This window comes from Melanerpes formicivorus, unplaced genomic scaffold (assembly GCF_026170545.1).
Source record: "Melanerpes formicivorus ecotype bairdi unplaced genomic scaffold, bMelFor1.0.p_v2 SCAF_36, whole genome shotgun sequence".
Lineage (NCBI taxonomy): Eukaryota > Metazoa > Chordata > Aves > Piciformes > Picidae > Melanerpes > Melanerpes formicivorus.
This window is the reverse complement of record NW_027142388.1, coordinates 420886-433401: the sequence shown is the minus strand read 5'-3', so window position 1 is coordinate 433401 and position 12516 is coordinate 420886. Positions and strand designations below refer to the sequence as shown.

At 47.3% G+C, this 12516-nt stretch overlaps 1 protein-coding gene across 4 annotated transcripts in view; it reads right to left on the bottom strand.

Moving 5' to 3' along the window:
- The window catches only part of CABIN1 (calcineurin binding protein 1), a 136863-nt gene that overhangs the window by 82119 nt on the left and 42228 nt on the right, over window positions 1-12516 (bottom strand). For all 4 annotated transcript variants that reach the window (XM_068157146.1, XM_068157149.1, XM_068157148.1 and 1 more), the window contains exons 25-26: window positions 11998-12149; window positions 9822-10000 (exon numbers count right to left, since the gene is read on the bottom strand). In XM_068157146.1, the coding sequence (XP_068013247.1) occupies window positions 9822-10000; window positions 11998-12149 (331 nt within the window). The remainder of the gene's footprint in view (window positions 1-9821; window positions 10001-11997; window positions 12150-12516) is intronic.

The window sequence follows — 12516 nt, the reverse complement described above, 5'->3', positions numbered from 1 at the left end:
AACAATCCATCAAAGAACTAGGTCTAAGGCAGACAGGAGAACGCCTGGATTCAAGGCAGCAGACAGCAGAAGTAACGAATGTGCCTTGACAGAGTGGAGTAGTGTCTGTTGGCTGCTGACTGCATTGCAGCTACCACAGCTAAGGTGTTAACAGCACAGGTAAATTTGGAGGGGCTTGTGTCTTCATTCTGGGGGCTAAAATCCACACCTCAGAACAAGCAGGCAAGGCAAAATCTTCTGCCTGCGTTTCAAACCTTGCCCAACAGAATCCAAGCTCATCTGCACCACAGGGTAGCAGAAGCAACCTTGCATGACTTGAAAAGCACAGCTTAGTATCTCCAGTAGAGAGACTGCCACTGAGAGGGGAAAGTGGCAGCTGTCTGTAACACTGTGCCAGGACAATTCAGTGTCCAACACAGGCACTTCTCTCTAAATCCACAGCCCAAGAGTTCCAGCTCCAGTTTCTGCTCAAGACACAGATATAGCTTAGCCAATGTTCCATCCACTGTCTAGGCAGGTCCACTGCATTCCTATTCATTAATTTTCCTGGTAAGACCAAGAAAGACAATTTAAGAAGCAAGAGCCCTTGCTTCAAGATGAGCTGCTAATGAAATTAAGTTTCTTCTGTTCCATCTGAATTTCACTGTCTCAGGAGAGATCTGAAGGCCTCCTAGGAATTCATTTTACCAAGATAAATCTCTCTGCAGACATTCAGCTTGCAGATCAGGTTCTGCTTATTAGGATTGCAACACACTGAAGCAAATCTTAGGCACTCTGTAGGCTTTTCACTGCCACACGAAGCAACCCTTCCCTTCCAGGGAACAGATCTCAATCCAACTGTATCTTGAAAAGGAATGCAGGAGCAGGATTTGCTTCCTAATTGGAAGTTAGAGAGGTGGTTAATGATGACAAGTTCTATACAGAAAGAATGTAGTTACAAAGAATGGGAAGAGAAGGCTACTGAAGAGAGGTCAGTCAAGCTTCAAATGGCTCATTTATAAAGCTTCAATAATGTTCTGTGGTACAAATGGATCCAGCTCAGCTCCCAGTTGGCATCAGCAAAAACATTTACAGTGGCTCCCTTGGTTATTTTTTTAAAGGGAGTTTCTGCATCTGTGGCAAAGAGGCTGAGTTACTCAGCTAGGGAAGGAAAAAAAACAAACCCCGTTTGCAAATGCTGCCACAAGCCTGCAGGTCAGTTCTGCTGCGTGGGTGATGACAGATGAAGCACTGGAATGTAAATCAAGAACTGCTAGACCAATATGCAAGAGCGATATGGGATCATTACAGAACTGCACTCAGCTACCAGCATGCAAAGACAGACAGTGATTTAGGATGGGAGATTCCAAATGCAGGCATGATGCCAAGCTTGTCCCTGTGGGGAACACCTGTCAATGCCTCCTGACAATCAGCTCCTTAACTTGGTTTGACACTGCTACTAGAACGATCAGAGGTTGAGGTATTTACATTTATCCTCTCTCTTTCTCTGTACATTAACTGTATGAAAAAGCCCCAAACAACTTCATGACAGCAACACTGGGCTTATTAATCACTGGAAACCAGAGCAAGGCTACTCTTGAGACAATCTGCTAGTCTTTGAGGTAATTCTTCATTGCAGTAGATGCTTTCCAACTGAGTGACCCTGATGAAGAATACTGGAGAAACGAGCAGCAGCCAGCAGTGATTCATTTCTCAGAAGTCACCATGGATGGGTGAAGTTCCAGGGAATGGAACCCAAAGTGTAGTACCTGTCTTTGCAAAGGAGAAAAGGTGAAAGCTGTTAGCCAGCCAGCCTGCATTTTTCACAGAATTATGTGTGCAGAAATAAATCAGCCCAGCTCTAAGCATCGAGAAGGCAACAGGCTCAGTAGCAGAATGCGTGTCTGTGTGGATCCCAGCAGATCTGTGCCCCTGTGCCTAGAAAAAGCAGTGCTTCTCAAACCAGAAATGGCCAACCTCTCATGCTATTGGCAAAGCAGGTCTGCAACCCAGCACACCTCTTCACAGAAATACACAGAAGTCTTCCTGCTCTGCTGAGTGCTAATGAAAATGAAGCTTAATTACGGTGTCTGTGTTCAGGTGCCGTATTTCAGGAATACACTGAACACCACAAGCAGGAACTCAGAGGAGTGGAGTGGGAAAAAAAAAGGAAGTACTTCATTTCAAAATGCCACAGCAACACCTTAAGCCTTGTGGACCATCTGCCCTAGGCCTTGTTCCCTGAACTGTTTCCACTCACAGGGCTGAAGGAGGGAAGAGAAGAGACCTGAAGTGGCAGAGACAATGCCAGGGACAGAGCTCTCAGTGCTGAATCTGCTGGCCAGGGAGCACCACTGATGGTACAAGCTCCCATCAGGAGAGCTGAAGCACAGCATTGTGGTGCCAGTGGGAGTGAGGAATTTCACCTCTCTCCACTATTTACCATGCAGTTCCATTAATCATGTTGTCTGCTCTGCAGCCTTTGAAGCTTTTCAGAAACTAAACCTAGGAGGAGAGAGAAGACCTCTGAACCATGTGAGCTTAGGTAACAAGCTCATAAAGCCAACAGGGCTGTTTCTGCATAATGTCTTTTTCTATTTTATATCTCTGATGAGAAATGCATACAAGAAGGTATGTGAAATGTGACAGGCAGCTGCAAGTCAAAAATCAGACCCAAGTGAGCTCTCAATGTGCACTTGCAGCCCACAATGCCAATCAGATCCTGGGCTGCAGCAGAAGTGTGGCCAGCAGGTTGAGGGAGGTGATCCTCCCCATCTACTCAGCTCTGGTGAGACCCCACCTGGAGTACTGCCTCCAGTTCTGGAGCCCCTATTACAAGAGGGATGTGGAGGTGCTGGAACGTGTCCAGAGAAGGGCCACAAGGATGATCAGAGGGCTGGAGCACCTCTCCTATGAGGACAAACTGAAGGAGTTGGGGCTGTTCAGTCTGCAGAAGAGAAGGCTCCCAGGTGACCTAATTATGGCCTTCTAGTATCTGAAGGGGGCCTACAGGAAGGCTGGGGAAGGACTTCTCAGGATCTCAGGTAGTGATAGGACTAGGGGGAATGGGATGAAGCTGGAGGTGGGGAGATTCAGGCTAGATGTGAGGAGGAGGTTCTTCACCATGAGAGTGGTGAGACCCTGGAATGGGTTGTCCAGGGAGGTGGTCGAGGCCCCGTCCCTGGGGGTGTTTAAAACCAGGCTGGATGAGGCTGTGGCCAGGCTGATCTAGTGTGGGGTGTCCCTGCCCATGGCAGGGGGGTTGGAACTAGATGATCCTTGTGGTCCCTTCCAACCCTGAATGAAACTATGGAACTATGAAACTATAAGTGGCACAGCAAGCTACGTACAAATGGGAACTCAATTTACTGCAAGGAAAAATTCAGTTCACAGCTTATGAATAACTGAGGGTAGATTATTAAAAAATCATAACCTTGTCTCAAGCAATAAAGGCTGTGGATGCAGAGATTCTCCCTCTCAGTCCTGCCTGCCTGGCACCATAGCTCCTCTTTTCTCCTTGCTTGCCCATCTGAGCGTTTCTCTTTACTGCTCTGCAGTCAGACACATGGTGTATCACACAAGGCTCATCCTTGAGACAGATTCCACCCACAACAGAAGACAACATCCAGCTCTGTATCAGAAGGCTCTTGCACATTATTATAGACAAAGCAAAAACCAAAAACCTGCAGAGATTTTGCATGGGAGCAGATCAGTTGCTGGAGGACAGCAAGGCCTCTGAATGGTTAAAGGGAGTTCTCTTGTGACATGAGTCAAAGATGAGAGTCTATGTTATGTCTGCACTGAACACTGAATGTGCTTCCCTAACTTGCAGTCCTCTTCTGTCTGTAGCTGCAGAGCCACAGACTACCTCATCAGTGTTCCATTTGGTTAGTCAAATCCTTTTCACATCATCTCACACTGTCAGTGTGATACTTGCACTCATCAGAGAGAGAGGTTCAATCAGGGTAAAGTTAAAATGGAGCAACCTGGGTCTGATTCATTATTCATCTAGTCCAGAGTGCAGCCCCCACAAACATCCACACACCCTGGTTATGCACTGCAGACCCACAGGTTTCATTTTAAACTGCTGGAAGGCTAAGATTTGAATGTTCCAGAATGCAATGGGAATGTTCTTTTCGTGCACAGAAATATCCACCTGGCCTCAGAAGGTGATTTAGTCTGGCATGAGCAAGGACAACCTGGTGCAAAACGTTTCTCAGAGGTCACCTTTGTCTCATCAGGATGCTGAGAACCCCGTTTATAAAACACTCTGTATCTTCAGAACCTTTGCAGACCAACAAACTATGGCGTGAGACTTCTCCCACAGCATGAAGCAAGGAGCCTTTCCCAGTGAGTTTATCATGCAGGTTTTGCCAATTATTAAAAGCAAGCCGTGACAGGTAAAAGCAGGAAGAGAATGCCTGGGGAACAGAGATTTGTGTAAAGGTTAGAGGCAGCACGGGCAATATTGGTTGCAAAAGCAATCAGGCAAGGACAAACACACACAAAAGGACGATTACATCTAACTACACACAACACACTACATGATATGGATGGAGACTTAACAACAGGACATTCTCACACTGCAACAGCAATGGGTACTGAATACATCATATGCATCCCACCACGGTTACTCGGAGTCCAACAGCAACGTGACAAAGGCATCTTACAGCAAAAGGGCCTCACCACAAAATGTAGGTCACTGTAACCTGCCTTCAGCCTGTTCTGACTGCATACACCCAGCCTGCATAAAGGTCAGTGAGCACATCTGCTTTGGGACACATCTGCTTGGAGCTGTGTAAACACGGTGTCAGCCCAGGTAACACAAGGGCTTGGTCCCTGCTGCCTTCCTGTTTTCTCTTGTTTCCTATTTGGCTCTTGGAAAATTAAAAGAGACTAAAATCTCAGGCTTCTACTGTCAGAGGCAAGTTTTCACTCTGGGGGGTTATAAACTAGCAACAGGCAGGGGTGATGACAGAAAAGACAGGATTAACAGAAGGGAGGGAAAGATGTTGCTGAATGGAAGGACGAGAGGAGAGAAGAGAAAGGAAGTCGCCTCTTACACACACAACAGCAGCTCCTCAGCCAGCAGAGACCAGCTGCCACTCAGCAATGCTTCTGGCTCCTTGAAGGAGCTGTGTGCCAGCAGCTGCCACCAGCACAAGAAGTTTAGTTACTTTACAAGCTGTGTTTACTGGGTTCTTTCTCCTATTTCCATTAAACAGATGACTTCAAACTAATAGCACACGAGCGTTCATCTGGGTATGAAGCTTTGCAAGGCCCTCAACTCCAACAATGACTTCTTGCATTTCTTGGCCACCATTTTTTCCTCTCCTCAGCAGCTGAATGTGCTGGAGAGCTACAGAACAACGATGGCAATTTAAACACAACCTGTGTGAAACAAGCCTGCCCCCATAGCCTTATGTGGCTATGGAGGAATGCTTCAAGATCAGCATCCCAATATTTTCCAGAAAAGATGGCTGGACAGTAATCAGTTCCTGCTTGCAGTGAGATAGTTTGCTCCATCAGAAGCCAGGGCTGAACATCTTGTTAATTAAACAGGAAAAAAAAAGAGAAGAGAAAACCCCAAACATATTAAATACTCCACAAAAGGCATAAAATTAAGAGACAAAATAGGTCTCGGAAGGAACTGCAAGGAGTTTGTCCAGACCATTCCTTTTTCCATCAGGATAAATCACAGCTCCCTCATGCCTGGCAGGTGGCTGTATCACCACTTTTCAAAGCCTTCCAGTGCTGAGGTGCTGCAGTGTTTTACTCTACACAGTCTTTCCCTTTACTTCCCATCACTATTTTAAGCTTATTTTCTCATGTCCACTTTGGAAATGCAATTGAAGTCTCACACTGTCTGTTCAGTCTCCCAAGGACATGGAAATCCTGGGGGGCTGCCTCTGACTCTTCATACAGCGTCTGACACTGTTTAGGTCCCACTTGTGTCTTATGTCCCCTGAGTCTTCTCCTCCCTAGACAAACCAACCTACTTCCTTCTCTCTTTCCTCATGGGATGTGTTTTCTTGAAGCTCAGCATTAAAAAAAATGGCCAAGGAGCTCTCACAGGTCAGCAGAGACAGGGATCCCAACTAGCAAGTATGCCTGTGAAGAGAATTTTGTAGGTAAGACTCTCTCCAATGCTTTGTTTATGTCTTCCTGGAGAAGAGAAGGCTCCAGGGAGACCTTAGAGCAGCCTGCCAGTACCTGAAGGGGGCTACAAGAAGGCTGCAGAGGGACTGTTCCCAAAGGCTTTCAGTGACAGGTTGAGGGACAATGGTTTGAAATGACAGCAGAGCAGATTCAGATTGGATGTGAGGAACAAGTTCTGCACTATGAGGGTGGTGGAACACTGCAACAGGTTGCCCAGGGAGGTAGTTGAGGCCCCATCCCTGGAGATACTCAAGATCACGTTGGACAAGGCTGTGAGCAACCTGACCTAATGGAGGATGTCCCTGCTGACTGCAGGGGGGTTGGCCTGGATGACCTTTGGAGATCCCTTCCAACGTAAACCATTCTCTGATTCTATGATCAGTACCAACCTGATCTGATGCCAAGAGTCAAAGTAAGTAAGAATATTATCAGGCCTCAGAAGGAACAAACATCTAGGCTGAATTTAGGCCAAACTATTAGTTCTGAGAACAACAGCATGGACAGTTGCTCTTGCTGTCAGAATGGCAAAAATAAAATCCAGAGAGTAGTCCAATGCTGGGCATTTTCTTGCTGCTTTTAGGAGTGTTACAATGGAAAGGCAGGCACCAGGCATCTTCAGTGATGTGACTACATGTAAGGTGTCAGGAACATTTTCCTCCAAAAGTATGTATTTTGGTACAAGTGAAATGCCAATGCATGCAGAGGAGCACAGTGTCTGTAACAAGTGGGAGACTTCTGAGCATTGCTCAGCCTGGTAGCTCTCCTTCCATCTGTAACAGCCCCAAGGCAAGCACTCCCATTTCTTGAGGCTCTCCAATATCCTGTACCCAGAGTTTAGTTGTGCCAGCAACTTACAAAACACTCTGAATGCTGCAGTGCTTTGCCATTCTAACTTGTCCTGGCTACACACAGCCTCCCTAAAGATCACCCTAACCTTGCTCCTTTCAGCAGCTGACATTTTAAATGGCTTTGGCAGCAGCAAAGCCCAGTCCCAGCTAAGCTAAGCTGGGAGACCCAGGAACTGCTGCTTCAGCCCTGGCAGTGGCAGACATCTCTTAGCTTGCACCTTCAGGCTTTGCTAAGCAGCCAACTTTGCTCCCCACCGGGCAATTAGCACGCCATAGCCCATAATATCTGGTTTGGAGGGAATGCACTAATGACACATGTTGGAGTATTTCCTCATTTATGTATCCCCTGGGAACATTTTGACAGTCTTCAGGACCTAAGCAGATGTGGACTTGGGCAAAACTGCTTCTGACAGGGAAAATTATTCAGGAAATAGGGAAACATTTGCTCCTTTCTATGTTTATTGTGTCAAAAGACATCAAAAGGCTGATAAAAGAGCCTGGGCACTACCTAAGGCACCCTCACTGACACACTGCATGTGACACCAGCACAGGCCAGTGAATGACTCCTTACTGAAATGCAATCATGGATCAAACAAACTATATCCATGTGAGGGAAGGAGCTGAAGGATCTTCTGGTCAGCTTCACCAACAATGACTGGTTGAGGGAAAAGAAGAAATTCACCTTGCAGAGTTCCCAGGCACCTGAACCTTTGCTTCAAAATGATGTCAAACTTCTTTACAGATCAGAAAATGACAACAGGAAGCAGCCCACCCTCCAGAAAAGAATTCATCTCAAGCAGAGCACTTCTTTGGGTCCTCCCACATTCTACCAGCACTAAGCTCTACACTGCAGGTACTTTACCCCTTCTTGAGTGGCTCATCTTGAGTGCTCATCTAGCTGGACTGGTCCCTTCTGACCCCTGACCTTCTGTGAGTCTGTGAGTGCTGGTGTTCACAGATCCAGATGGATAAATGGATTGTCAGAAGAGTGGAATCAGAATAAAACCCCTAGCTACAGAACAATGTCAGGTAACTTAAACATTAAATCTTCAATAACACTGTGCCCTCCCCCTCCCTTCTTCCCTTTCTCAGCCAATTATTTATTGCAGAACTTTAGACTTTTCTAGAGATAAGCTGCTAACCACCAGTCATTGCAAATGATAAATTAACAGATGAAGTCTACTGGACTGTCATGCAAATCAATTCATGCTAGTACACAATAGATTAAAAAGGGAGCTGCCACCTGCCTCCTTCCAAAACCAGCAACACTGCTTTGGTCAGGCTTGTTTCAGTCACAGATCCAATTTTCACCTGGCCACTTTGCAGAGGTATTGAAATGGTGCAAAGCCTTCCAAAGACTGAGCCCAGGTCATTCTTAAGAGGCTCAGGCAGACATTAAGCTCTGGAGAAAACAAACAAACAAAACAACCCCCAAACCCAAACCCAACCCCCCCCCAAAAGAAACAAAACCCAACCAAACAAAAACCCAACCAAAAATCCCAACCAAACAGAAAAACCAAAGACTGAGCCCAGGTCTTACTTAAGAAGCTCAGAGAAAACAAACAAACAAACAAAACAACCCCCAAACCCAACCCCCCCCCCCCAAAGAAACAAAAACCAACCAAACAAAAACCCAACCAAACAGAAAAACCAAAGACTGAGCCCAGGTCTTTCTTAAGAAGCTCAGACAGACATTAAGCTCTGGAGAAAACAAACAAACAAAGCAACTCTGAAACCCAAACCCACCCCACCCCCCATAAAGAAACAAAACCCAACCAACCAAAAACCCAACCAAAAATCCCAACCAAACAGAAAACCCAAAGGCTGAGCCCAGGTCTTTCTTAAGAAGCTCAGGGAAAACAAACAAACAAACAAAACAACCCCCAAACCCAAATCCAACCCCAAACCCAAAGAAACAAAACCCAACCAAACAAAAACCCAACCAAACAAAAAACCAAAGACTGAGCCCAGGTCTTTCTTAGGAAGCCCAGAGAAAACAAACAAACAAACAAAACAACCCCCAAACCCAACCCCCCCTCCCAAAGAAACAAAACCCAACCAAACAAAAACCCATCCAAACAAAAAACCAAAGACTGAGCCCAGGTCTTAAGAAGCTCAGGCAGACATTAAGCTCTGGAGAAAACAAACAAACAAACAAAACAACCCCCAAACCCAAACCCAACCCCCCCCAGAAACAAATACCAACCAAACAAAAACCCAACCAAACAAAAAAACCAAAGGCTGAGCCCAGGTCTTTCTTAAGAAGCTCAGACAGACATTAAGCTCTGGAGAAACCAAACAAACAAACAAACAAAACAACCCTGAAACCCAAACCCAACTCCCCCCCCCCCCCCAAAGAAACAAAACCCAACCAAATAAAAACCCAACCAAAAATCCCAACCAAACAGAAAACCCAAAGGGTGAGCCCAGGTCTTTCTTAAGAAGCTCAGACAGACATTAAGCTCTGGAGAAAACAAACAAACAAAACAACCCCCAAACCCAAACCCAAACCAAACCAACAAACCCCACCAAAAACAAACCCCCAAAACTCAACCTAAAAAGAAATCTCTGATGCTGTAAAACTCAGGGAGGATCCAGCCAGCTGCAGGCTCCCTGTCAGCACTCCCGGGGTGACTGACAGGCGCCAGGGGAGGCAGGTGCCAGCTGTGGGGTTTTCTATGGACAGCTCTGTACATCGATTGTGTTTACAGCACTGCCCTCAGAGAGGTGAGGAGCTGCAATATTGCCCGTGGTACCCCAGACCCACCACCTGCTGCCCCCCCCCCCGCTGAGGGCAGCTGGGAGCGCTGCCAGAGTGGAGAACAGGGACTGTACCGTCCGGCGTGGCCTGCTGGCGGGGTTTTTTACATTTGACGTAATCGTGGTCAACTGGAGTGGCTGTGTAAGGTGGGGATGTCAGACCTGGGCCAGAGGAGGAGGGCAGGGAAGTCCCAGGGCCTGGCACTGTCCCAGCTGAAGAGTGAGAGTCCTCATCAACCAGACAAGCTTTTTCTCTGGGGGAAAAAACAAACCATAAAGAAATCCATAGTGTTAAGAGGTCAGGGACATGCCCAGGGAACAAAGGAGATCGATTCAGGGAATCACAGAGTTGGCAGGGTTGGAAAGGACCTCAAGGACTAGCCAGTTCCAACTCCCCTGCCATGGGTAGGGACACCTCACACCAGGTCAGGTTGCTCAGAGCCACATCCAACCTAGGCCTTAAAAACCTCCAGGGATGAGGCTTCCACCACCTCCCTGGGCAACCTGTGCCTGTCTCTCACCACCCTCATGGGGAAGAACTTCTTCCTGACATCCAGTCTGAATCTACCCATTTCTAGTTTTGCTCCATTCCCCCCTGTCCTATCATTCCCTGACACCCTGAAAAGTCCCTCCCCAGCTTTCTTGTACCCCCTTCAGATACTGGAAGGCCACAATAAGGTCTCCTTGGAGCCTTCTCTCCTCCAGACTGAACAGCCTCAACTCTCTCAGCCTGTCCTCATAGCAGAGGAGCTCCAGGACTCTGCTCATCCTCATGGCCCTCCCCTGTCCACTCATCAGATCTTACCAACCACACTGCTCTCTGCAGCTACCTGAAAGGAGCTTCTAAAATACTAAGTCCCAAGTAGCTAACAAAGGACAAAAGGAAATGGCTTGAAATTGTGCCAGGGGAGGCTTAGGTTGGAGATGAATAGAATAGAGTAGAATACACCAGGTTGGAAGATCATCGCGTCCAACCTATCATCCAACACCACCTAATCAACTAACCCATGGCACCAAGCACCCTGTCAAGTCTCCTCCTGAACACCTCCAGTGATGGTGACTCCACCACCTCCCCAGGCAGCCCATTCCAATGGGCAATCACTCTCTCTGTGTAAAACTTTCTCCTGACCTCCAGCCTAAACCTCCCCTGGCACAGCCTAAGACTGTGTCCTCTTGTTCTGGTGCTGGCTGCCTGGGAGAAGAGACCAACCTCTGCCTGGCTACAACCTCCCTTCAGGTAGTTGTAGACAGCAATAAGGTCACCCCTGAGTCTCCTCTTCTCCAGGCTAAGCAGTCCCAGCTCCCTCAGCCTCTCCTCACAGGGCTGTGTTCCAAGCCCCTCCCCAGCTTTGTTGCCCTTCTCTGGACATGCTCCAGCAAGTCAACCTCCTTCCTAAACTGAGGAGCCCAGAACTGGACACAGTACTCGAGGTGTGGCCTAACCAGAGCAGTGTACAGGGGCAGAATGACCTCCCTGCTCCTGCTGGCCACACTGTTCCTGATGCAGGCCAGGATGCCATTGGCCCTCCTGGCTGCCTGGGCACACTGCAGGCTCATGTTCAGCCTACCATCAACCAGCACTCCCAGGTCCCTCTCTGCCTGGCTGCTCTCCTGCCACACTGACCCCAGCCTGTAGCTCTGCATAGGGTTGTGAGGAAATGTTTATTTGCCATGGGAGTGGCCAGGGATTGGCACAGGCTGTCCGGGGAGGTGATGGAGTCCCCATTCCTGGAGGGCTTCAAGAAATGTGTGGCCATGGCACTTTGGGACATGGTTTGATGGCCATGGTGGTGCTGGGGAGAAGGTTGGGCTTGATGATCTTAGAGATCTTTTCCAACCCTAATGCTTCTGTGATTCTGACCCACTGTCAATGGTGGGTTCCTAGCACAGGCTGCATTCCTCCCTTGTCACTGGTCAATGGCAAAACATTCTGTATTTTGTAGCAGTTAGCCAAAGGATGAGGACTGAAGGATCACCCTTTAAAATAAAGGCCTTCTGCTCTTCCTTTAGTTAACAGATAGGACAAAAATCATTTACTAACAAACAAAACCAATGTCTTCAAAATCAAGATCAAAATTGTTCTATTTCCCCCTTCCCACTTCCTGAGAAGACCTCAGACCAGTGATGCTACTGCCCACAATACCTGCAAACATCAGAACTAATTCTGCTTTTGTTTAGATTTCATTCAGCTTCATTTCACTCATTAATTGGACAGTAGTTCATGCCTTCAGTGCTGGAAACAAGCACTCACTTTTCTGCAACTTTTGGGGTGTTCTTCTCCTCACCCCTGGCAAATGGTCCCTCAGAAGCCTCTTTCATGAAGCTAACCAGGATCTCTGCATCTACTCCAGAGTCTGGCTTCCCCACAAGTTTCAGAATAGAAGCATGAAGTCGAAAGTATACCTAGAAAACAGAAAGTGCATTTGGTCAGCAAAGACTTCACAGCCCTGCAAAAGAGTTTCTGCTTTGTAGGAACTGGAGGAGTTAGTAAAGGCAGTCACCTCTTACCCAAACCTACTTGAACAGGATTTTTCCTGCCTCTCAGAGTTGCTTGTAAATTACAAGATTAGAATAGAATAGAGTAGAACAGAACAAAACAGAACAGAATAGAATAGAATAGACCAGACCAGGTTGGAAGAGACCTTCAAGATCATCATGTCCAACCTATCAGCCAACACCACCTAAGCACCTTATCAAGTCTCCTCCTGAACACCTCCAGTGATGGTGACTCCACCACCTCCTCGGGCAGCCCATTCCAATGGGCAATCAC